At 28.0% G+C, this 24,508-nt stretch overlaps 1 protein-coding gene across 2 annotated transcripts in view; it reads left to right on the plus strand.

Annotated features, from left to right (window-relative positions):
- The window catches only part of LOC136978024 (transient receptor potential cation channel subfamily M member-like 2), a 79,663-nt gene that overhangs the window by 36,314 nt on the left and 18,841 nt on the right, over window positions 1-24,508 (plus strand). For both annotated transcript variants that reach the window (XM_067273666.1, XM_067273667.1), the window contains exons 14-15: window positions 1,278-1,356; window positions 15,750-15,912. In XM_067273666.1, coding sequence (XP_067129767.1) covers window positions 1,278-1,356; window positions 15,750-15,912 — 242 coding nt within the window. The remainder of the gene's footprint in view (window positions 1-1,277; window positions 1,357-15,749; window positions 15,913-24,508) is intronic.

A 24,508-nucleotide genomic window follows, 5' to 3' on the forward strand; every position in this document is an offset into this window, starting at 1 on the left:
TTACTCCATTGTGTCAACATAAAACAACGTAAATTAAAACATAGTTTCATTAGAATTAATTTATTTATTAATATTTACTAAAAGTTTCAGATGTTTAATAAAAAAAATTATTTTTATTAAAGATGATCTATCTGAACTAAGCAGCTTTATAATGCTTTATATACATTAAATAAAAAAGTTTATATTACCTCATGTTTCTGGCTCCATATTATTATCCGTATAAAATGTTTACTTTCAGTTGGCCAGCTGTTTAAATTTTTCAAAAAGGAATGTTTTTGTCCTGCTTTAGGACAGTCAGCTTGTTAATGTATAGTACACGAGTCACTGTTCCAATTGAATTTGAACATATTTGACATATCAAGCAATATTTTAAAACAATACATTTTTTAACTTTATATCATTTTTGACAGATTGAACAATAATTTAACAAAAATACATTGTTTGAATTATTATTTGTTCTGTCAAAAATAATGTGATATTTTTTTTATTGATAAGTATGTTACTCTAATTTCAATATTTTGAATAACAGAAGCATATATTAAAGAACGTTCATTGTTTTCATAGTTGAAATAACAAAATTAATGACATGTTGCCAACCACAATAATAATAGATATTTTATCCAACATTTATTATTTTAATCTGAAATTATACAAAAGAAATTAGTTTGCAATGGTTTATCAAAAATGAACAAAATTTTAATTTTATTTAAAATGTAACATAATGTATAATCACTAGAGGGTAATGTGAAATAAGTCACTTAACATTTCTCATTGTGAATAGTAGTTAATTTTGTTAGCAGTAATTTGACTTAACTTAATCCTGTTTAACTATTAAACTAGCTTAAAAATTACAGTGTGAAACGGATTTAACCTGAAGATGGTTTTAAAACCTATCTTGTATAAAACTGAAAACATTTCTTACATAAAATTTCTTTGCTGAATTTTAAAGATATTTGGGACTTATTTTACTTGGAAAATAATAATTGTTGTATTAATACATGAATTTTTTTGAAAGCTGTAAAAAAGTGAATAATAATTTACTTTTATTTAAAAACTACATATAAATACATGATTAAGCAACAAGTTATATATAATTTTCTGCTTAATTAATTACTAGGTTTACTTTAATATAGATATTGAATCACCTATAAGATTAAGAACTTTAAAAGTTTGATTTAAGTGTCAAATAATGTTTGATTGTATAAATTAAAATTCATTAAACTTTTAATTATACTTTTGACTTTAATAGTTATTTCATGAAGTAAATGTTATTTCAGATGAAACTGATGATGACAATGATAATGATGATAATGATGACGCAATGACAAATGGAAAGAAGTATGTTTATGAAAATAGGTTAGTAATTTATAAAATATTTTTTAAAAATTGATATGATTTATTTGACATGACATATCATAATAAAATCATTTTCACCTTTTTCTTCAAACATACTAAAAACATTTGAAAAAATTTAAAAGTTATGAATATTAATTTACAATATATAATAATATAAACTATACAGAATTATGTAGACTTTATAGTATCACTCTACTTCAGAATTTCAAATATTTTGTTATTTTAAAAATATTCAGAAAAATATGTTTCAATGATTCAAAAATATCAGTTGCTTATCACAATCATATTACATTTGTATTCTTTTAATTTAAATACTGTAAAACTGAATGATGAACATACTACAAAAATAAATTATAACTTTATCATAATTATATTATCATTTTAGTTTTTTTCTTAAGCTTAGTTCACACTGAGTGTGATTCACTGGTGAAAGCAAAAAACAGAGTGAATAACACGTCAGACATGACGTCGTTTCCAGCAAATTTTACCATTTCATCATTCACTTTGAAGTTCGTAACTGTTGAGCTTTTTCACTAGCGAAAAAATTTTGCGACCACTCGTATTCCTGTTAGTTGTCAAGTGGTTCTTGTTGTTTTCCAGATGGCTACAGAAACTTTCTCATGCAATAGAGTAAATGTTGTAATTACGGATTTTTAATATTCCTCTCACTCAGCATCATTTTCTTTTTGACCTTTCTTTCTTTCTCAGTAAATAAACAAACATGATTAATGGTGGAATATCGGAAGTGGCTATTTTGTTTTTTAAGATGGTGTTTCTTTAACTTGCAAATGATTGCTCCTTAAAATTCGCAATTGTATTTCGTCTTTTGTTGTATGGATCAATTTCACTAAGTGAATAAAACTCACTTTTTGCTTTCTCATTTGCTTTCACCATTAGCTGAGTGCAAACTAAGCTTTATACTTTGTCACTTTTTTGTAATATTGATATGTTTAGATAATCTTAATTATTTTTTTTCCTATTACAAAACCATACAAAATATTCAGTGATTTATGATAAATCTCAGAATATTTTGTATGGTTTTGTAAATATGAGTTATTGTTTGTTACATAAGTTAGTATTTGTGATTACTTATGAATATTTAAAATGAATACAAAGGCCAGATTTATTTACACTTTAAAATTGCAATATATATACAACCATAAAAACATAAAAATTCTAGATATATGCATGCTAAAATGCTTGAAATATGCATTATGCATGTTAAAAGCACTAATAATATACATTAAAATTTGTAGGTTGGAGTGCTTATGTACTCTCTGCAAGCAAATCCTTACTAATATCTATTATGTCATACTTTTTAGGTGGAGAGGTTAAACATATGACAATAGGTGACACAAGCGATTTGAAAATTATGTTGTTGTCACAAAACTTATATTAGAATAATTTTTCATGTAGGAGATATGCAATCAAATCAGTTACAAATAAAATTACATTTTCAATAAAAATTTTATAACTTTTTGTTATTTAATCAATCATTATTGAATTTATTTCTCTATATATTATTATTTACAAGATGTTTGAGGATGACTGGGTTACCTTGTTAGTTTCCCTTATCCTATAGTTATATCACTGATCTAAAGTATTGTGTATTTTTATTTATAATCTTGCCAATGATGAGAAATGAGTAAATGCTCTTAATAAGTTATTAATTAATTGTAGATTTAGTTGTAGTTGTAAAAGAGTTTGAGAGAACTGTCAGTCATTTAGCTGATGATTTAGCCCTTTTAGATAGGAAACGGAGAGAAGGTTCAAAGGTAAGGTGATAAGCAGCAAGAGGAAGTTAGATAGATAGGATAAAGGAAGGAAGTGACCATGGGATCCATGGGAGCCCGCATTGCCTATATTTAATAAATAAAATAAAATACAGTTACAATAACAGCATAAAAGCATAAACAATTACAGAAAATCCATATAAAATAAATGGCGTGACAATGTATACAGGTTAAGGTATATGGTATAAGGTATATGGTATAAGTTTACAAATTAGTATAAAGTAATACCAAACAATTAATGTAAAGCAGCAGTGATTGTAGATATAGCGTTGAATTTTGATGTAGCCCATGCAGGACTGAAGTAATGTTCTGTTTCCAACAGATATGAACTGTATTAAAGTCAATTTCAGTGGAACTAGAACTTAACCTGTTTTGGTGCTTATGTTGCACTAATGTAAGGATACTGAGACTAAGTATCTCAACATGCTGAGAACCTGGTTTTTAGCAGGAAATGATTTGTTTTAAATGTATAGGATGAAACTCCTCTACATACTTTCTTTGTGAATCATTATCAGTTTTTGCTGTTTTATCTATGTAGTTGATTGAACCAAATTCAATATAATGGAATATTTTCTGTGTATGCTTCATTCACTTGCGTACAAATCTGGGGTCTTTGAAAATTTGTAATTTATTCTATAATTTTAAAGAATTTCATTTTATTAACAATAATACCATTTAGTAAAAAACATTACAATTGCTATATTAACACATTTGTTACTAATTTGTTCAAATTTCAATGCATGTTTTGAACCTTAATTACATCTAATTTATCAAATTGTTGTATGGAGAAAAAACATGCAGAATATATTCTGAAAAGTAATATGTACGTTTTCAATATGGATTTATATTTAAATAAGTAAACATTAAATATAGTTTTAAAAATCATTCTGAAACTATAATGACACTTAAATATATATATTAAAATTAGTTTGTGTAATTTTTGACATTTAACAGTTCTTAAAAGTTTTATTTAAGAATTTTTGTTAATATTTACTTAATACACACAATATGATATATCAGATTTAAATGATAAAAAATGAAACACAAAATTTTATAATATTAATTTTATTTTAAAAAAATATAAACAGAATTTTGAATCCATCTTGACATATGTTGAATTTTACAAATTGTATTTTTTTATATAAGAACTATATTTAAAAATAAAAATATTTTGTTTGTAATAAATCTTTCCATTATTATAAATGATGATAAAGTGATAAAATGTTAGAAAGATGATTTGCCCTTTATATTTATAATATCAGTTTTTTTAAAAATAATTTTTAATTTACATTATGGATATTTCATTATGAAGGGTAATTTTCTATATATTTCATATCTTTTAATGTCATTAAAGAACATTGGATTATTTTCTATATTATGGATGATGAAAATAAACTGCAGTCCACTGACAATATACACTTCTGAATTTGTTAAGAAATGATTGCCATAAAATGTAATTCTGATATATAGTAGTATTTATCATTATTTATCTGATACTAACCTCATATTATTCTAATAATATTTTAATATTAATTATAATTAAAAAAAAGGGCATAATAATAGGCAAATTTCTTAAATTTAAATTTTTTTAAAAACACAAAATGAAATTATTGAATATCACTACATTTTGTATTTTTAAGTAAGTTGCAATAATGAATATTTAGATTGTTATATGCTATTCCTGTGAATGTTATTTAATTCTTTGATGATTATTCATACATTATTAGATCAAGCAATTGTTTATTTCATTAAGTACTAATCAGTGTAGGCAATAGAATTTAGTTTAATAGATTAAATACAATTTTATTAGTTTTGTTTGTTTTTTAATACTTATTATTAAGGTTAGCTTCAGGTTTACACATTTTTTCTTCTGAAAGTTCATAGCTTAAATGATACACTATATTTTAGATTTAATGAATTTATAAAAAAATTTATCTGTGCTTTTTTTCTGTTGAAATTGATTATTACATTGGCATTAAATACAACGTTACCTAAATCTGATATATCATATAACATTGGCAACTGAAATGTTTATGCTAATAAAGACTGAAAATATCAAAAAGTGGATATTTATCTCAAATTATATTTTATGAATATATGATAAATTAGATCTGATTTTAAATACATTTAATATTTTACTATCAGAATTTTCAAATTTTTTAAAATATATTTTATTTAAAAATTCTATCATATTTAATTTTATGCTTAAAATAACTTACTTAGCATTTCATATATTTAATAATAATACTTTTTATATTATACTGTTAACTCTTGTTTCATATTTATTCTATATCATCAACATATATATTTACTTTATATTTTCTTATATCAATTTTAATACCTTTTTCTCCATATGTTCTGCTTTTATCTATATCTATATACTTTAAGTTCAATATCTTGCTTGACTCAATTTAAAAAAACATTCTTCCTCATTTGTTTATTTTTTGCAGCTTCTGTATCTTCAGAATAAGTGACTAACCCTTTCCAAACACTTCATTAACCAGTTTCATATCCTGCTTCCTGCTTCTGTTAATATAAATTATGGAGATGACTATTTAAATAATTGAAAGTGCTTAGTTTTATGAAATAAATGTAAGTTGTATTTTTATATTAATAATTTACTTTAATAAACATTATTTGCTTGGATCTTCATTAATTATATTAACACCTATTATTCTGAAGCCAATTGTGCCTCATTTATTTATATCATTCTGTATTTTTTATAAATGAGTTATAACAAAAGAGTAATTATGAAGTCACTAAAAGTAAAAGTCAATACTTTTAATTGTCATAATTTTCTATTATGACAATTGACTATTATCTGTTATGACTATTTTCTAATATGTCTATTTTTCTTTTTATTATATTATCATTATTGTGTTAGTAAGTTTTATTTATCTAGTAAGCTGATTTATATAAGAAAATCATTAATTGCAGTAGGCATCATTTTCAAGAAAACATTCCAAATCATCTCTTATTAATTTGACTGCATAATCTCCATTTATGATCTATGTTTTGTATGAAAAACATATTCAAGAACAAATGTTATTTGTACACACTTTAGTGAATGTTTGTTTGTAGAAAAATGTAGCTGATGATGATACTTTAATATGCTTTTGCTATATTTTTTACTAATTGCATGTGCCTGTCTTTGATTGCGCTTTTGAAGGAGGTTGAGAGAGTGTGATAAGAACAATGGTCTTAGTAATTAAAATGCCCATTTATTGACCTGAGTATTTACAATAATGAAACAGCAAAACACAAAAAATTGCTTGGGCTTAAGTTAAGAGGGAGTAGGCTTTAAGGGCAGTTGGGGGACCCACACAGTACTTTTCTATGGTGTCAAAGAATATTTGTGCCCAATTTGGTTTAGATACATTGAGCAGTATAGAGCCCTTTACCTAAAACCATAAATAATAAGTTAAGAGGAGCTGGACTTTAGGGGTGGTTAGGGTCTGCACAGTATTTTTTCTAAAGTGTTGAATAATATTATGCCAAATTTGGTGCAGATATGTTGAACATATTTTTACATATTTTTATTTATATATATATGTTAAACCAATCTTTTATAGAAATGAAATTTATACCAAAATAGTTAGGCCTAAGTAACCATGAACATATCACAAAACATTTCAAAAATTCCACTATGCACCTATGTAGTGCCACTAGAGATGTTCCAATACCACAAAAGTTTTGATACCAACCGGTATTGGCATCAGTCTCAAATTATCAATACTATCCAATATCAGCATTGAGTTTTGATATCAAAACCAGAAATTTTGCTGGCTGTTGCTCCTGTCTGTTGCATCAACTTCCAATTGTTTTTACTGCTGAGAAGATACTGTACTCATTATAATGAAGGCTGCGTAACACCAGAGCAACAATTAATATTTTGTTGCTTACTCCAAGGAATTGAATTCTGGCTATCTAGTTCAGAAGTCAGTGTATCAGTCAATACTTTAGTTTATATTCATATGATGAAAAGAAGCCCCAGATCTAGTTCAGCTAATGGGCTCTGTGAGTACTATTATACATGGGGTAGGGGTGGATTAGAAATTGTTGGTAAAGAGGTAAAACAGTTTCTTTACATTGAAAGTTTATTTGTTTAGATTTTACAAATATTAGTGCAAACAAGTATACAAAAATTATAGCTAATGTTAAACATCACTGATAGTCTAAGTTGATTAACAAACAAAAGTACTACATAACATTTAACTAAATATTTATTTATAAATAATAATCAGAATTCTAAGCATATACAGATTCTGAAAATAAAATTTGACATAATACATTTATTGATTTTTAGTCATTAATATTTTTTATATAAGTTTAACTTAACCAAAAATAGTGTAAAATTCCATTTCGGTTTCTGATTTGACTGAGAAATCCAGTTTTAGCCAGACCTTACCTGTCTGTGAAAAATAAAAATAAATTGTTTTTAATGTTAATTTTCCAAATATAATACTATACTTCAATACTTTCTTATAACTACAACTTTCTTATAAATAATTACTTGAGGGGCAGCTGCTGAATCATATATTTGCCAGCTAGCAAAAAGAGACAGACAGATAGAAATCTGTTACAGTTAATTTTTTTATAATGGTGATTTGGAGATTATATGTATGTTTAAACCATCTCCTAAATTGTCAGATTCAAAATATGAAGTTTGGTTAAAATATATTAGTTTTCCTGTGATACAGCAACAAATGTCCAAACTGACACAGACTGATCATTACAGTTTTATTTATATTGATGAGTGATCAACAACCTATTAGAGGTATAATAAATAATGTAATCTACTTAATTTCTTAAGAAAATACTTTTTTATTGCTGTCATTTTTTATAAAATAGCAACATTAAAAATACAGTCAAACTTCAATTTAGAACCACTATTTGTTTACTTCTGAAATTGTCAGTAAATTGAATTTGGTCTGAACTGAATAATAAGAATTATATATGTATATATAATTCTTATTATTCAGTTATATTGTTATTTATATGTGTTACTGTGAATGACCGATATCTGGTGAATGTCAGCATTCACACAGTCATTTTGTGTATGTATGAAATGTTTGCTAAATATCATTATTTCTCACTTACACCAGCATAAGTCAACATTCAGCATGCACTGGTGGTGAATGTTGAATAAAAATATTTTTATTATGTTAAGACAAAATGCAACTTTTTAATATGTCAAAATAGGAGAAAGCTTAAGTAACAGCACATGTAAATAAACTGTTGAACCTAAAACAAACAGTACATTCTAAATCATTAAAGAAAATAATACAATAATAAACTTACACATAAATTATGTGATTAACGTTATACAACCTTATTTATTGCAACAACTTAAACTATTATGGCACTTTGAATTGCGCAAGAGTCCCTTGCTTTTACAACTGCATTTATTCGTGGAACACTTTTTGCAATGACAGCATGTATAGCCTTGCCCTCCACTTTTCGAATTAGCTGCAGCTGCTTCTCTCAGCGATATTTCTTGAGAAGAAATCTCATCTATGGAAAATAACTTTTTTTTTACAAATTACGAACTGATTACGGGTATAAAGCTGACAAACCGATCCCCACCTCATGGGATCAAAAGAACAAAAATACTATCCAATGACAAAGTGGGCGGTTTCCACCAAACTGTTGCCGGGAAAGGAGATACAATCTTGTCCTACCTCCGACTACCCACAAAGGATTTGGCAACAGACTGTCGCCTCTCTGTCGGCATTGGCTTCTCGGGTGTCATTTTGACCCTCACCAAAGCTTATCTGTGCTTGTTGACATATACCAACGATTGTTCGAATGTACTGTATAATAATATAACCAAATATTCGGTCTTTCACCGATGTATTTTGTATGTGTCAACATTCACCAGATAATATCAACATTCTCTAATTTCGGTCTTTCACAGTAACACATATATATAATTATATATATATTGTGTGTAGAACACATGATTATTTATATGAGAGTTTGAAAATTTGTGATTTGCTAATAAGAACATCATTTGCAATGCAAAATCATATTACTATACACTGGTTTTATTTAAATAGTAGCTATGTCTATTGTTCAAGGATTTCAGAAACTCAGGGAAATACAGTAGAGCATTGTTTATCCGAATCAATTGGGAGCTGATTTTTTGGATAACCGATTATGTACGAAAAAATATATTAACCTATTCCATGTTGAAATTTTTCTCTGTTGCGTGTCGCTTTGCGTTGAATTTTCATCGATTTTTAAGCCTAACGAAAATTTTTATAATAATAATCGAGGCTATTGTATCGTTAAAAATTATTTCTTTATTTTGTACAAACAAAATAAATATATTGAAAAATATAAAAACAAAAAAAATTACACTTTAGAACTACTTATTAAATTTCCTATGGTAGCTGTATTATATGTTGATCTAGTAATAGTCTTTTTAATCCAAAAAATATTGACTGTAAGACTGTCTCACAGCTTAACAGGTTCAAACTTCTTTATTGCCTTTTTACAAATGCATTTGGGTCAGAAAAAATAATACTGATCCGAAATGCATTTGTAAAAAGGCAATAAAGGAGTTTGAACCTGTTAAGCTGTGAGACAGTCTACCGTCAATATTTTTCAGATTAAAGAGACTATTACTAGATCAATATACTTTAGAAGTTTATCTAGTATCAAAAACGTTTGATTCAGCATGACACAGTCTGACTGGAAAGCTTTTGGTTAACTGACATTTGATTAATCGGCTTTTGGATAAACGACGCTCTACTGTAATGTAAACTTAACAAGTACTATAGATATTTAAAAAGAAACTTTAATAAAAAATGAAATAGGTAATTGTACAATATACAGTATTATATTTTTAAATTACTTTTTATGACTTTTAAGTGATAAAACTGAATTCATACAATATCACAATCCAATAACCTTTTTAATTCAGCAATGTATCTTAATGTATTTAGTGTACTTTTTTATTGGTATATAGAAAGTAAAACTTATTATAAAGAAAGATATCATTTGCCACTTCAAGTATAATTTGTTTTAAAAATCAAACTTTCATAAATAAATATGTAAATACTTTATTAATAATGGACATTAAATCGATATATGCAAAGGAAATAATTGCCATTCTTGAATAATAACAATGGAAAAAATGTGCAGTTTAAAACAGTAGCAGTGGTTATTATTTGAATAAAACTGGCATATGTATTTAGTAATTTAAAATACTGAAAGGTTCTATATTTAATATATATGGGAAAGACTTATTCACAATTATTCATTAGCACACAAGGGTAGCATTGTTTAGGATGCTATATCACGAGTTGTCTATATATGTACATAAAATTATTAAAGACAGTTTCTATAAGTAAATTGATGAGAAATATATTTACTGTGATCCAAACTTTTCAGAAATATGAAAGTATAGAATATTAACAGAAATAAATATGGTTGTTTTGGAACTACAATGAAATGTCAAAAATCAGGACTAATTAGACAGAATCCTAACTGGATTTTCAGGTATATGGGTAAATTCATATATTTTTTTTTTTCCAAATCTGCATTTGCAATACTTCACTGTATTTATAAATCATGCAATTATATATCTGCTATCTAGTATCTGCTATTTGCTTAATATTTCATATTCCAGACATTTCAATACATAACCATATATAAATGTTGTTTAAAGTTTTTCTTTAATATTAAAATTGCTTTTTTTGTTTCTAGATTTTTTTTTCATATTTATTCATTTACTCAATATTATTATTTGAAAATACAGAGAAAAATATTCCTTGTCTAGTGCAAACCATGTAGTGCACATGTAAATTTTAATTTTTTCAACTAGCTGTAATACTTTTTGACATCAGAGAAATCAATCTCTGATAGATTTCCCAAACTGTGGAGAAAACAATTTATAGAAAGTTATTTTTCTTATTATTAAATATTATCTATTGCATTACTAACATTGTTATTTTACTAAAAATTTAGAATCTCTAATGATTATAAGATTATCAGATATCCAGGTTTTATTGAATGTGCTCTTTTCTTTCTTTTTATTTATTTATTTTTAAAATTTATTATTGTATAAATTTTCTATATGGAAGGTAAACAACAAAAAATTATTCATTGTAATAATTGTTAATAATATAAACAGTTTATGGAGAGTTATAAAAATAGAAAATTAGGAGGTGTTCTATATGGCTTTACCTTGTGTGACAATAATGTTTGAGCTCCTTTTGTGCTATTATATTAAAATTCTTTCATAAATCTCCAATTAGATAATATTGTTTTAATGTTAATTGAGAAAAATTTAAATCATATTCAAATACAGCATTAAATTTATTTTATAAATTAATTTGCATTTTAAATGAAAACATGTGCCAGAATGAATTAATAGATAGAAATTAATTAGAGTTAAATAGAAATTAATAGAAATTAAATAGAATTAATAGAAGAAATATATAATATAATTTGTCATATAATATATATGACAAATATATAATATAATTTATATGCATTGAAAGATGAATTTAAAATAAGTATCAAAACACTGTAATATGTTGTTAAATATCGTTATGTACTTACTTGTTAAATATCTCTATGTACTTTATGCTATTAAATATAAAATACTTTGTATATGGAAAAATGAAAAAGATATACATACATATAAGGTGCTCTACAAAAGTATAGAACTGCTGCAAATTTACTATACAAAAGTTAGGACTTTACACATAGCTACCTTTATTATATTGTTCAGGATTTATGAAAGCATAATTTGTCAAAACTCATAGTTTCCTATATTGCAGCAAACAGCAGAACTTGTAAAAAAAAACTGATTTTAAGCACTACAAAAGTATAGAATCGACTAGTAAATTAATGCAAAAAGAATTATATACTATAGAATAGTTTAATTTAGTAATTTATTTGCACACTTCCTTTACTGATAACATCAAAAATGCAATTTGGCATGCTATCAACAAGGTTTTTTATGATTGATGCCTAAAGGAAGTTCCAAGCAGTGACAATTGCTTGTTTTAAGTGTTCAACGTTGGCATACTGTTTTGGTCATAAATTGGGTCAACCAAGATCCCCAAATGTTTTTTATAGGGTTTCAATCAGGAGAACGAACTGGCCAATTTGTTTATTTTCAAACCACTGTTTCGTATCTTGTGATACATGGATAGATGTGTTGTCCTGTTGAAAAATAAGAGGAATTCTTCTGAATCTATGTTTGTATGGGAGCTATTTGTTCTCCAGAACTTGTTGATAGTAACTTTCTCAAAATAGAAAAAGCATCCCAAACCATAACACTCCCACCACCAAAGTTCCTTTGTGAAAAGTACTTGGGCTTTTTTTTGTAAATCATGCCAGTAGAATGCTAAACCATCTGGCCCATTCAAATTAAATTTTTTTCTTCGTCCAAAAAGATTATATATATGACAAAATTGTTATTTGTTGTGCTAGCATGATAGGTCTAAACAAAGCAAAAAACTTACCTTATTCTATTAAGTGGCCATGTTTTTCCTAGCAAAATTGAGTCAGGCAGCTTTGTGCTCAGGCTTAAGAGCAGGGGCACTTCTCATTTGAGACCAAACAATGTTGTTGTTGCAATGTAAAATCCTTCAAATGGTTCATGATGTACTTAAATACCCAAATTGTTCCAAATTTTGTGCGTTGATGCTGTGGAATTAGAAACTGCATTAATAATTCATTTGCAGTCTTGCAGGGTAAGCTTCGAAGGACATCCACTTCTATGCTTTGATCCATAATTTGCAGGATTTGACAAATAATGCTGAACAACCTTTTTCAAATGCTTGATGATGTTTGCTATTGCCTGATGACTTAAATCAGTGCTTCTCAAAGTTACAATTTATCCTTTCTTAAAGTCTGTTAAATGGCATGATGAAAAAAATACCACGAGGCACGATGAAAAAACTTTCATACTTCAAACTTGCAAGAAAGATGGTGGTTTTATACTTATGTGGCAGTATGTAAATTGACTTCCTCACTATTTTGCAGTCAGCCAAAAATTAGTTTCCTAAAATTATGTTTTTATAAGTTAGGTGCTGAATTACACATAAAAAAAATCTATTTCTATCTATTAGTGCATGTTCTGATCTTAAAAGAGTAATTTTTTCAACGGTTCTATACTTTTGTGGAGCACCTTACATAGTTTATATCTGTGTAGAAAATTATATAAAAATTTACCTCTGAAAGATACTTGTAATAATCAGATTTTAGCCAATTAAGTTTTTATTGTTGCAATGTTTGGCTGATGGCATCATATTTTTATTTAAACTTTATAGTTCTGTATATTTTTACATATTTGAAAAGGCAAATTGTATTGGAATGTATTCTATGACTACAGAAATTTTAACATTAGATATAACTATCTTTCTTATCTATAATTGATTTCATTATTTATATATAGGGTGAGCCAAAAGTCACTTTATCATGTAAAAATGAAATAACTGTTTTACTTTTAATTATTTTATAAGTTTCTTTTTAACATTATAATGTACACATCTTGGAGATGTTTTTGGCCTAAACATGAAAGATAAAATTCTTTAAATGACCTTGTTTTCTTCTTCACAAAGGCAAGCTCTTTCTATGGTAAAGTGTCTTTTGGCCCACCCTGTACATTTGAATTATATATAACTCAAGAAATTAATTGTATTTATTTTCAATTACAGTAGAGAGTCAGAAATCGGAATCAATTGGGGACTGGGGTTGTTCAGATTAGTGATTTGTTCCGATTACCGATTATGTACAATAAAATATATTAACCTATCCGATGTTGAAATTTTTCTCCGTTGCGTGTCGCTTTGTGTTGAAATTTTTTCCGTTGCATGTTGCTTCGCGTTGAATTTTTGTTGATTTTAAGCCTAACGAAAATTTTTATAATAATAATTGAGGCTATTGTATCGTTAAAAATTATTTCTTTATTTTGTACAAACAAAATAAATATATTGAAGAATATAAAAACATGAAAATTATACTTTAGAAGTAAATTTAGTATCAAAAACGTTCGATTCAGCATGACACAGTCCAACTGAAAATCGTGCCGATTACCGGCGATTCTGATTACCAGGGTTCCGATTAATGACTCTCTACTGTAAATACTTTTTGAGACATTTCACATCTTATCATAAGATGGAATCCTTCTAAACCATTTCAAACATAGAACATAGGAGTATGTTCCAAAAAGTTATAACAGATTCAAGTATGAATCTCATTTTGCTTTAAAACTGTTAAACTGTTCAATTTGAAGAATGTGAAATGTCCCACAAATCATTTAATCAAAAATAAATGTTTGACTCAGATCTAAAATTTTATTATAGATAAATAGTTGTTATAGATAAATTGTTTTTCTGCAGTGTTTTCATATATGAAGCCATAAACATATAAACAAAAGCAGGCATAATACTGTGAGAAGCCGGAGTCAATAGGGATTTATTATTGACGCTTAATCAGCATGGTTAGGTAAAAACCACTCACTTTGTCATTGGATGGCCTTAATATACTAATTTAAGAATTTGGAGACAAGACGATCATAAAAGCATCATCTCCTGTCAGGATTCCCAACCCCAGTTAGGATTAAATTTATTTAATATCATGTCCTAACTCATGATAGTATCTTGTAGTTTCTTTCTAAGAAGAGGGCTATTGATTACGAGTGGGGAAGATCAATGGGTAAGGTTATCAATAGGTGTCTGTTTCCGTATCTAACCAAGTGAACAGATAGGTTAACAAATAACAAACAAAAGTTTAATGAATATAATAAAGAAATACATAAAGGAATAATCTATCGCTATATCGATTCCTAACTACTTACACCTCTAAATACCGAGAGAGAGCTTACATAAAGTTTGGCATAATACCTCTGAATATAATCGCTGAACTTAATTTCTTTCTTGATTCTTATACAAGGCAGAGGTTGGGAAGTCTGAGTAGACTAAGCACAAACAAAAGTTTTGTAGAACTGGCTGGAATGGCCGAATTCACCTCGAATCAGTGCGTAAAACCTTTATATTCAGAATTTTCTCCAGTGAGGAGTTCGGACTGTGGTCATCTGACGATGAGTCGAGTTAATTAGGAGTTTAGTCATCGGATATAGTAGTAATTTTCTCAGGAAGTAAACGGTTGGGAAAGGAAGTTTTATTTCTTTGTTCTCCTCAAATTTCTTTCAAAAGGTGGAAAAATGTGCAATTGAATAACAAAATATTGCATGGAGTTTTAGATTTTAGAAAAATAAATTAATCTCATATTCGAATTCTCACAATACATTCACAGTTTAATTGAGAATGTGATATTGTTTTGTCAATAGAACTGTGAATATATTTATGCCAAAGTTTTCAATGAACATGGCACATGTTCGTTTATATTTATAAACAAAATATTTTTGTTATTTGATATTTTGAAAAGCATATTTGAAGATAAAAGTTAAAATTTTTTTTATATTTTGACTTATTTTCAAAACCTTTATTTAAAAATTTTTAAAACAATAATGGATATTTTGACTTTAAAAAGTGATTTAAATGTTAAATATTATTTTACACTAATTATAATATAAATTATTTTAAAAACATTTATTTTCTATAAACATTTTTTCAGTAATTCTGTGAGATATGAATTTCCATTTGGTCATGGTAAACATAGACAACAAGTAGCAACATTACTTAGAGAAAAAGAAGTGTTTATTCGTGCACAACCTCCAATTTGGAAAATGATATATTGGATGTGGAGTGCTCCTATTACAAAGTTTTGGATTTTTCAGGTAAATATTAAAAATATTAACTAAAAATTAAAATGTTAAATGATATAAAAATTATTATTAGAATTAATTTTAAAATTATCTTTGAGGAATATTGGCTATATGCTTTTACTATTATTTAGAATATGGAGAACTTTAACATTTTCAATATTTAGAATACAGACATTTGCTAATGATATTTCCAAATCTAGAGATTAATATAGATGTCAAATATATATGATTATAAAGCACTTTGGTAATAATTTAGTTAATAAGTTTAAAATAACAAATTTATATTATCATTAAATGTTTGTGTTGCTATTTGTGGAAAGTTCAAATGATTTTGTATACACTCAACATACAAACAACACAACACACTATTTTATCACGTTAAGAAATCTTGACATGATAAAATCTATATCATTGAAGTTAGTATATAATCTACAGTGTAGATTCTCAAAGTGGGCGATAACGCTTCCTTGTGGGCGGTGAGTAAATCTAGGAGGCACTGGAGGCAGGGTACTGAACGGTGACCAAAGGCAAAAGTTGGGGTCACTGACAGCCGTTCTCTTTCCTCTGTTAAACTGATAAAAGGAAACATTGCATTTAATGGTTTCCAGATGTTGAAAACAATGAACAGTAAGGACACAAAGTGTGAGATTCATAGAAAAGTTTTCCCTAAGAATATTTCCAATCCTTTCTCACACAAAAGAAAATGGGCTAGGGGGCGGTGGATCGAAAAAGTTTGGGAATCACTGATCTACACCATCAAAGTTGGAAGATTTTTTAACACATAATCCGCAGATTATAGACAGGAAATTATCATGATTAAATTTCTACATTCAAATTCGCTGATTGCTGATGTCCAGTGTTTTTTTCAACTTTTTTCTAATAGGGTTTTCCTAATTTGATACTTTTTTCTTGAGGCAGCCCTACTGCTTTATAATGTAGAGTTATTGAACTTTTCATACTTTTAGTAATACATATAAGAATTATGATGCTGCTCAGCACTATATTTCATGGCACCCCTAAGTGTCTCTATATGTCATTGTGGCACCCCAGCTGAAAACCATTGTCAGCCTATTTCTCTGGGGACCTGGGAACAAATCTAAGGTCAAAACACCTCAGGAATTTTTAGGGGTGTCTATCCCAGATAAGTCAGACCCCATCTTTCACCACCTGATTATCTCATTGTAGACTTGTCCAAACCTATAATGGGTATGATTAAAAGACCCTCTTAGTGCCTTAAGGGTGAAAAGTAAAAAATATATATACTACCATAACTTAAAGATTTACCTAAAAGAGTATTTTTCATTTAAATGTCTTGGTTATTCTCAATAAAATGTTTTTAATTTCATTCAAGGAACAATTAAATATACATATAATATATAGTAAATAAAATACCAAATGATTTCTGGATTACATTGGGCTATAATAATGCTACTATTTAATAATTAAATGTAAGTAATTTGGCCTACAGATAAGTGATAACTTTAAAAAGGTATCAGTAGATGGTGTCTAACACCTATCTCTAGGTCAATTACTTGGCATTAATTATTAAATAATAGCATTACTATAGTCTGATGTAATCTGGCAATTGTTTGTCATTAATCTAAAAATCAGGTTAATGGATGTTTATATTTGTAAATAAAAATATTCTTATGAAATTCCATAAAACTTAACACCATTATGATAATAATAAAACAAACTGCTAAAGTTTTGATTACCAAAAATATTTAATCAGAAGTGTTTTTAACCTTCAATTTAGGTTATCCTCAAATGACAGAATGAACAAAATGGAATTGTTTTAAATTTAAAATTACAAATTCAAATCCAGAAAAAATAAAATAAAATAGATACATAAATAAATGAGTAAAATAAAAATAAACTAAAAACATATAAATATAATAATAATATAATGATGATAATCATAATCATATCTATTCCAAACATTCACAATGTACAAAACACATGCACTGAAAAAGTCAGCAAGTACACAGAACTTGCCCAGGAAATAAGGCATTTGTGGAGGATGGATAGGTGCTTATTGTATATGCCGTTCTCTGCTCTACAGGTGTCATACCACACACACACTACACAAAAGCCTGGGCACATTACAATTGAATAGAAACACATACAACACACTACAGAAGGCCACTATATTGAATACATGTCATATTGTGAGGAAATTCCTGAATACAGACACACACTGATACACTTCTTTAATTTCTGTTTTGGTTGCTATGCTTTGACTTTGGTCCGGCATAGTACACAGCCGCTGGTGTTAACCGAGTATATCTCACATAACCCAACACAATAATAATATTTAGGATTCCAACAGGTTAAACTTACAGGACATGCACATGTAAAATGAAGATTAACACGTGAATATCAAAACAGATTACATTAGTACTAAGAACACACCTAAATGCAAAACACAGGGGGGAGGTCAGAGGAGGACGTATCTCCCGTTTCTGCCTCACTTGTCAAGGATGGCTGTTTCGTTTCTTAGCGTGACGCATTACGCGTTATGCGAGTGGATAGGAGGTGCGACGGATGGGGTCGACGATAAGGCGAAGCGATATTCGAGGCAAAGAGGAGACCATTTAACAATAAAAACAAGATTTATTACGATATAACAATGGACACAAATACAAAATCAGACTAATTTCCTAAGTCGCGTAGGAGTCGAGAGAGAGAGCTTACATTCTGGTTTCATACCTCATTAGTTCGTTTCCGTAGGGTTAACACTTGATATCCACGAGGTGAGGATTATTATCCGAAATAGGCACTGGTTAATAATGTTGCGACTGAGCGCGAAGACGTTCGGACAGTAGGTCCGAGTCGGTGACGACGAGCGACGGTGTTTGTCCGGCAGATGGTAAGAGACTCCCCTGAGGGGGTGGAAGGAGTGGCTTTTATAAGTTTTTGCCTGGGAAATTGGTCACGTGCTCGTAAGCGGATGACGATTTGTGTCATAGGTGTTCCCGGGATTCAAAATACATGACGAATTCGGACGTTAAGTGTAAACGCAACGGTAGCAAAATTTGAACATCGGACAGGTTAATATATTTTTTCGTACAAAGTCAGTAATCGGAACAAATGACTAATCGGAACAACCCCAGTCCCCAATTGACTCCAATTTTCGACGCTCTACTGTATTCAAATATAAATAAATATATATACAACAAAGACCAGAATAAATAAATGTCAAATGTCTCTAAAATAAAGAGAAAGGTGAAGGCTATATTAACTGATTAACATCAGAAAAATAACTTAAAATTGACTGAATTTAGATTTTGTATTTGCTGCACGTACTTTTATTTATATTTGAACATTTATGTATACAAATTTTTCATATCTATATATATAATTGAGACGAGTTAATAATAATAATAATAATAATAATCAGCGCACAGCCCAAACGGTTAGGAGTTGAAAGTTGAAATTTGGTACACAGTTAGGGTATGTCACGAGAATGCACACTAAGAAGGGATTTTTTTGAAATTCCTCTCCATGAGGGGAGGGACAGGGTTAAAGCTTCTATATACATTATCGAGACGTGTCCAAACGGTGAGGAGTTGAAAGTTGAAATTTGGTACACAGGGTACCAAATTTAAGCAATTGTGTTACACCAAAGTGTTAAGTAACAATGGAGAACAAGAGAAAGCGACGTGCAAGATTTACGGGCGCTGGAGAAAAAAAGAGAAAGAAAAAGAGTAATATGTTAGAACATATTTGATTTTCAAATTTAAACAGATTAGTTCGGTTTTTCTCGACCTTTCTTCTTTAGAACATTGGATGAAAATTGAAGGATATAATCAGAACACATCGTAAAAATTGAACAATATTAGAACATTCGATTTTCAAATTCAACCTTTGTTTAGAAATACTGAGTTTGTTGATGAAATCACTCTTTTTCTTTTGTGACTATAACGTAATCTTAATCTTTGCTATTGTTACTTTTGCCCGAGCAATGCTGGGCCTATTTGCTAGTATAATTATATTTATGTTTTTTAGTTCATTTTATTCATTTATTTATTCATGTATTTATTTTATTTTTATTTTTTCATATTTAAATTTGTAATTTTAAATTTAAAACAAATTTATTTTGTTTATTCTATCAGCTGAGAATTATCTAAATTGAAAGTCAAAAACATTTCTGATTAAATATATTTTTAGTGATGAGAACTTTAGCACTTTGTTTTATCATCATCATCATCATCATTTATTATTGTTCATTGGGAATTTCTTCCCTATTACAAGGGGGTAACATTTACATTATTTACTTGTTTTTTTACTTTACAATACTTTGTGATTTTTTTAATTTACACCAATTTTCCACCGATACATTCCATACATTTTTAATTTGATTCTTACGATTTTTTTGTCATATTTCATTAATAATGGCACATTTTAATGCTTCGTTAATGTTTGTTTGTTTTGTTATTATAAATGTCGATTATTTTACTAAAATAGTATAAATTTTATATAAGTCCTTTTTAGTCATTTTATTGAAGTTTTTTAACAATTCTATTAGCGAGTTGCTTTTACAAGTTTGAGCCATGTCATAGTGTTCACGAATATCATTTAATTTTGGACATTCTAATATTAAATGATAAGGTGATAAATCATCAGCGTTACATAAGAAACATTTTGTTGATAAGCTTATATAAGTGTTGTTAACGTAAAGCGAATATTTATTTAAACGAAGTTGTACTATAAGGTGTTTTACATTCAAATTTACTGAATACAACATATATGATTGAACTGAAGGTATTTTGAATATGTCTAAGTACCACGGATGATATTTACTGCTGTATAGGGAGAATTGATCTTTGTTTATGGATTGTGCTATAGCTGAGTTCAAAAGAAGTGAGTAACCTGTTTTCCAATCTTGAATAATATCTTGAAATAGTAGTTCTGATACTCCAAAAGAGTTGAGGATAGTTTTTAATTTATTATGCCATAGCTGTTTATTTTTTTGAAATTTACTTTGCTTAATATTTTCATGGTATAGAGCAATCAAATTGGTGTCACTATTGAATTTGAGCCTGTAATAAAATTTTATAATGCGTTTTAATATAAACGGGAAGGACCATATACGATTGGTTTCATGGCGTAGTGCATATCCAGATATTGTCCGTTCTAACTGAAATAATCTGCGTTAATAGTAAATATGAAATAGTTCTAATTTATAGAGATAATCCAAGCTCCAGATGGGACTGGCGTAAAATATCATAGGATTAATAATTGAATTATAAAGTTTCATGTGTATTCTTAAATCAGAAGTTTTCAATATGCTGCTAAAAACAAAAGATTGTCGATTGCTTGTTTAACTTTATTGTTGAGTTTAGAAATATGTGATTTAAATGTTAAATTCCAATCAAAATTAATTCCTAGATAATTTATCTCATTGACATTTTGTAGCAAGATATTTTCATGATATATTTTTGTTTCATTAGCAGATATTTTACTGTTGTTCCGAAAAATAATTATTTTAGTTTTACTTGAATTAAGTGCCAAATATTTAGACTTAAAATGCGAATTTAATTGGTTAATTTTCCTTTGGAGAGAAATTTTTGTCTGTGCTACCACAACCAAGTTATCAGCAAAGAGAATATAATGAAATGCTTTATTACTTATAACTATGCCATCATTTACTTCAGAAAAAAGATGATCTATATCTTTCAGATAAAAGTTAAATAAATATGGAGACAGTGGGTCTCCTTGAAGAATACCACGTGAATGCGTTAATGGTGAAAGAGTATTTTTGCCGTGCTTAATTTTTATTTTATAATTTTGAAATAATAATGATATTGTTCCTATAAATTGAGAACTTGCACCACTCTCCTTAAGTTTTTGTGGTAATAATGGTACGTATACTGAATCAAATGCCTTTGTAATATCTATGAAGGCAGCATACACTTTTCTATGTTTTTTTACGAGATATAATTGAATAATCATGAGCAAGGTGAATATCGCAAATTCAGTGCCTTTATTTTTTGTATAAGCAAATTGAAATTCTGCCTCTAACTCGTTGATTTTGATCCAATGTTGGAATTTTCTTGCAAGTATCGAGGTGAAACATTTTCTAAGTGTAGATAACAAAGCTATAGGTCTATAGTTTTCTGGAGCCGTCTGGTCTCCCTTTTTATAAATTATCGTCATGATTATGGAATTCCAAGATTCAGGATAGGACATTGTGCTGTACATAGCATTGAATATTTTCAAAAATGTTATTTTAGCTTCCATTGGCAACATTTTTAAGAATTTGGTTGGTATGTTATCATCCCCAGGGGTGGTATTGTTTTTTGAATTACTTCGTCGAGTTCATTCATAGTCAAGTCAGCGTTTAAATAATCATCATAGTAATTAATAATTCTATTCATTGGAATTTTTAAATTATTTATATTGAATCTTTGATAGAATTTCCTCCAAGTTTCGAATTCTATACAAATGTTGATGTCCCCTAGATTAGCTTTTGGTCGAAATTTTCGAATAGTGTTCCAAAATATTTTGCTATTATTACTATTATTTATTAAATTTGATTCAATTCTACAAAGGTAGTTTTTCTTTTTTGTCTTGATTAAATTATTGTAGATTCGTTTGGAATTTTTATAATTAATCAAGTTTTCTTTATTAGGATTTTGCCTATAAATTTTTAAGTCTTGTTGCTTCCGCAGTTTTCCTTTATAACAGTCGAGGTCATACCAAATTTTTTTATTTTTGTTTTGCACGTTTTTATTATCCTTGTTTAATATTATGTAATCATTCATGATATTTATCATTATTTTGTAAACCTCTTCACAATTGTAGTTAGTTACTTCTAGCATATTTTTTAACCGATTTTTCAATGTCGGACTTATAATTGGTCAATTTGTACCTTATCTTGAAGTTGTTGTTATGTGTATTATCTGAATTCTCAGAAGGAAATAAACGGAATTTTGCTATTGTAGGAAAATGATCTGAAATATCAAAATTTGTGGTCTGAAATTCTACACAGCAATCTAAGAATAATTCAGAGCAGATTGTAAAATCTATGGTCGAAGCACCCGTATTAGTCAAGCAGGTATGTTCAGCCGGACTATCCTGTTGAATTCTACCATTAAGGAGAAACAATCTGTGTTCCGTTAGCAACTCAATAAGGTTTTTACCCAGTCTGTTGATTTGTTTATCTTTCGATAGATGTTTATTAGATATATAGACATTGTCGCCTCTGTATTTTGAATCTGTTAACTCACCAATCTTTGCATTAAAATCTCCCATTACCAAAGTGAGCAGAGAAACATGATTCCAACTTTCTAATGTTTTAAAAATATTTTTTTACGTACTTAAGTCATCAGGCAGAATATAAGCAATTAATAATGTTATTAAATTATATGTTTTATTTACAAAAGTAGGTTTTTGTAATGAGATAAGCAGTAGCATATAATTATTACATTTTTTTATATCAATTATTTTACCAAAGTTCTTTTTTATAAGGACACACATTCCTCTGCTTGGGTGGCCTGGACCTGTAGGTTTTTGTGCTTGGATTGATTCTACTATAAAGTTATTGAAAAATTTTGTTTTATAATACAAATTCAAAGTAATCCAAGTTTCAGTAATAGCTAAAATATCCGGTTCGTATCTAACACAAAAGTTATTTATTAGTGACATTTTATTTTTTATTCCTTGGCCATTCCAGTTAGCTATGGAAACCAGTTGGTTATTCTTTATGACTTTTTTTGTTGCGTATATTTTTGCTTAACATAATATCAACTATCTGTATTTATTTGATTACTATAAAGACGAAAATTGTTTACATAAACCAATTTGCTCAATTTTAAGCTATATGTTATTTTTTCTTGGTTTATCATTAATATATCATTACAGAGTTTCACTTGGTCTTTTAGTTTTCTCAATTCATGAAGTATTGGGAGTAAATTTTTCCTTCTTATCTCTTGAGTTTTTAGTCAAATCTGGGGATATTTGCATATCTTCCCATTCTTCTAATGCATTTTTTTGTTGTTTCTTTTGAATAAAAGTATAGAAAAATTTATCACGAAGTTGCTTATTACTGAATGTTATTCTTACTGTTATGTTAGGTTGCTTTGTTATTAAGTTTGTTTCTATTATCTCAGTTTGGGTATATCGTGAATATTAAGTACATTGTCATAAAGTTATATACCTCTAACTTAAATATGGTTTTCGAGTTTGGATATTTATATGCAATTATGTTTTTATAATTATAATCATTAATTACAAAGTCCATTTTAAATTGCATTAGTTCGTTTTCACTTTTTTGGTTTTCTAGTTGTTGTTGTAAATTTTTAATTTCTTCCTCCATATTTATCTGTCTTTCCTTAGTCTCACGTATATCTTGACGTATTCGTTTTACATTTTCTTTTATATAGGCCATTTGTTCTAACAGTTTATCATTTGAAGTATTTATTAAATCTGATATTTTAGTCCATAGAAGTGCCGTTGTGGTGTCAAGTTGATTAGCCGAATTAGTAAGAAGACTTGAATTAATATTAAGTGACTCACCTGTTGAGCCCAATAAATTCTGCTGACCAGGTTCCATATTTTGATTCGAGAGTTCTTTTGTTCCTTCTTGTAAATCATTTTTCGGTTG

This window comes from Centruroides vittatus, unplaced genomic scaffold (assembly GCF_030686945.1).
Source record: "Centruroides vittatus isolate TY-2023 unplaced genomic scaffold, ASM3068694v2 contig_484, whole genome shotgun sequence".
Classification (NCBI taxonomy): domain Eukaryota; kingdom Metazoa; phylum Arthropoda; class Arachnida; order Scorpiones; family Buthidae; genus Centruroides; species Centruroides vittatus.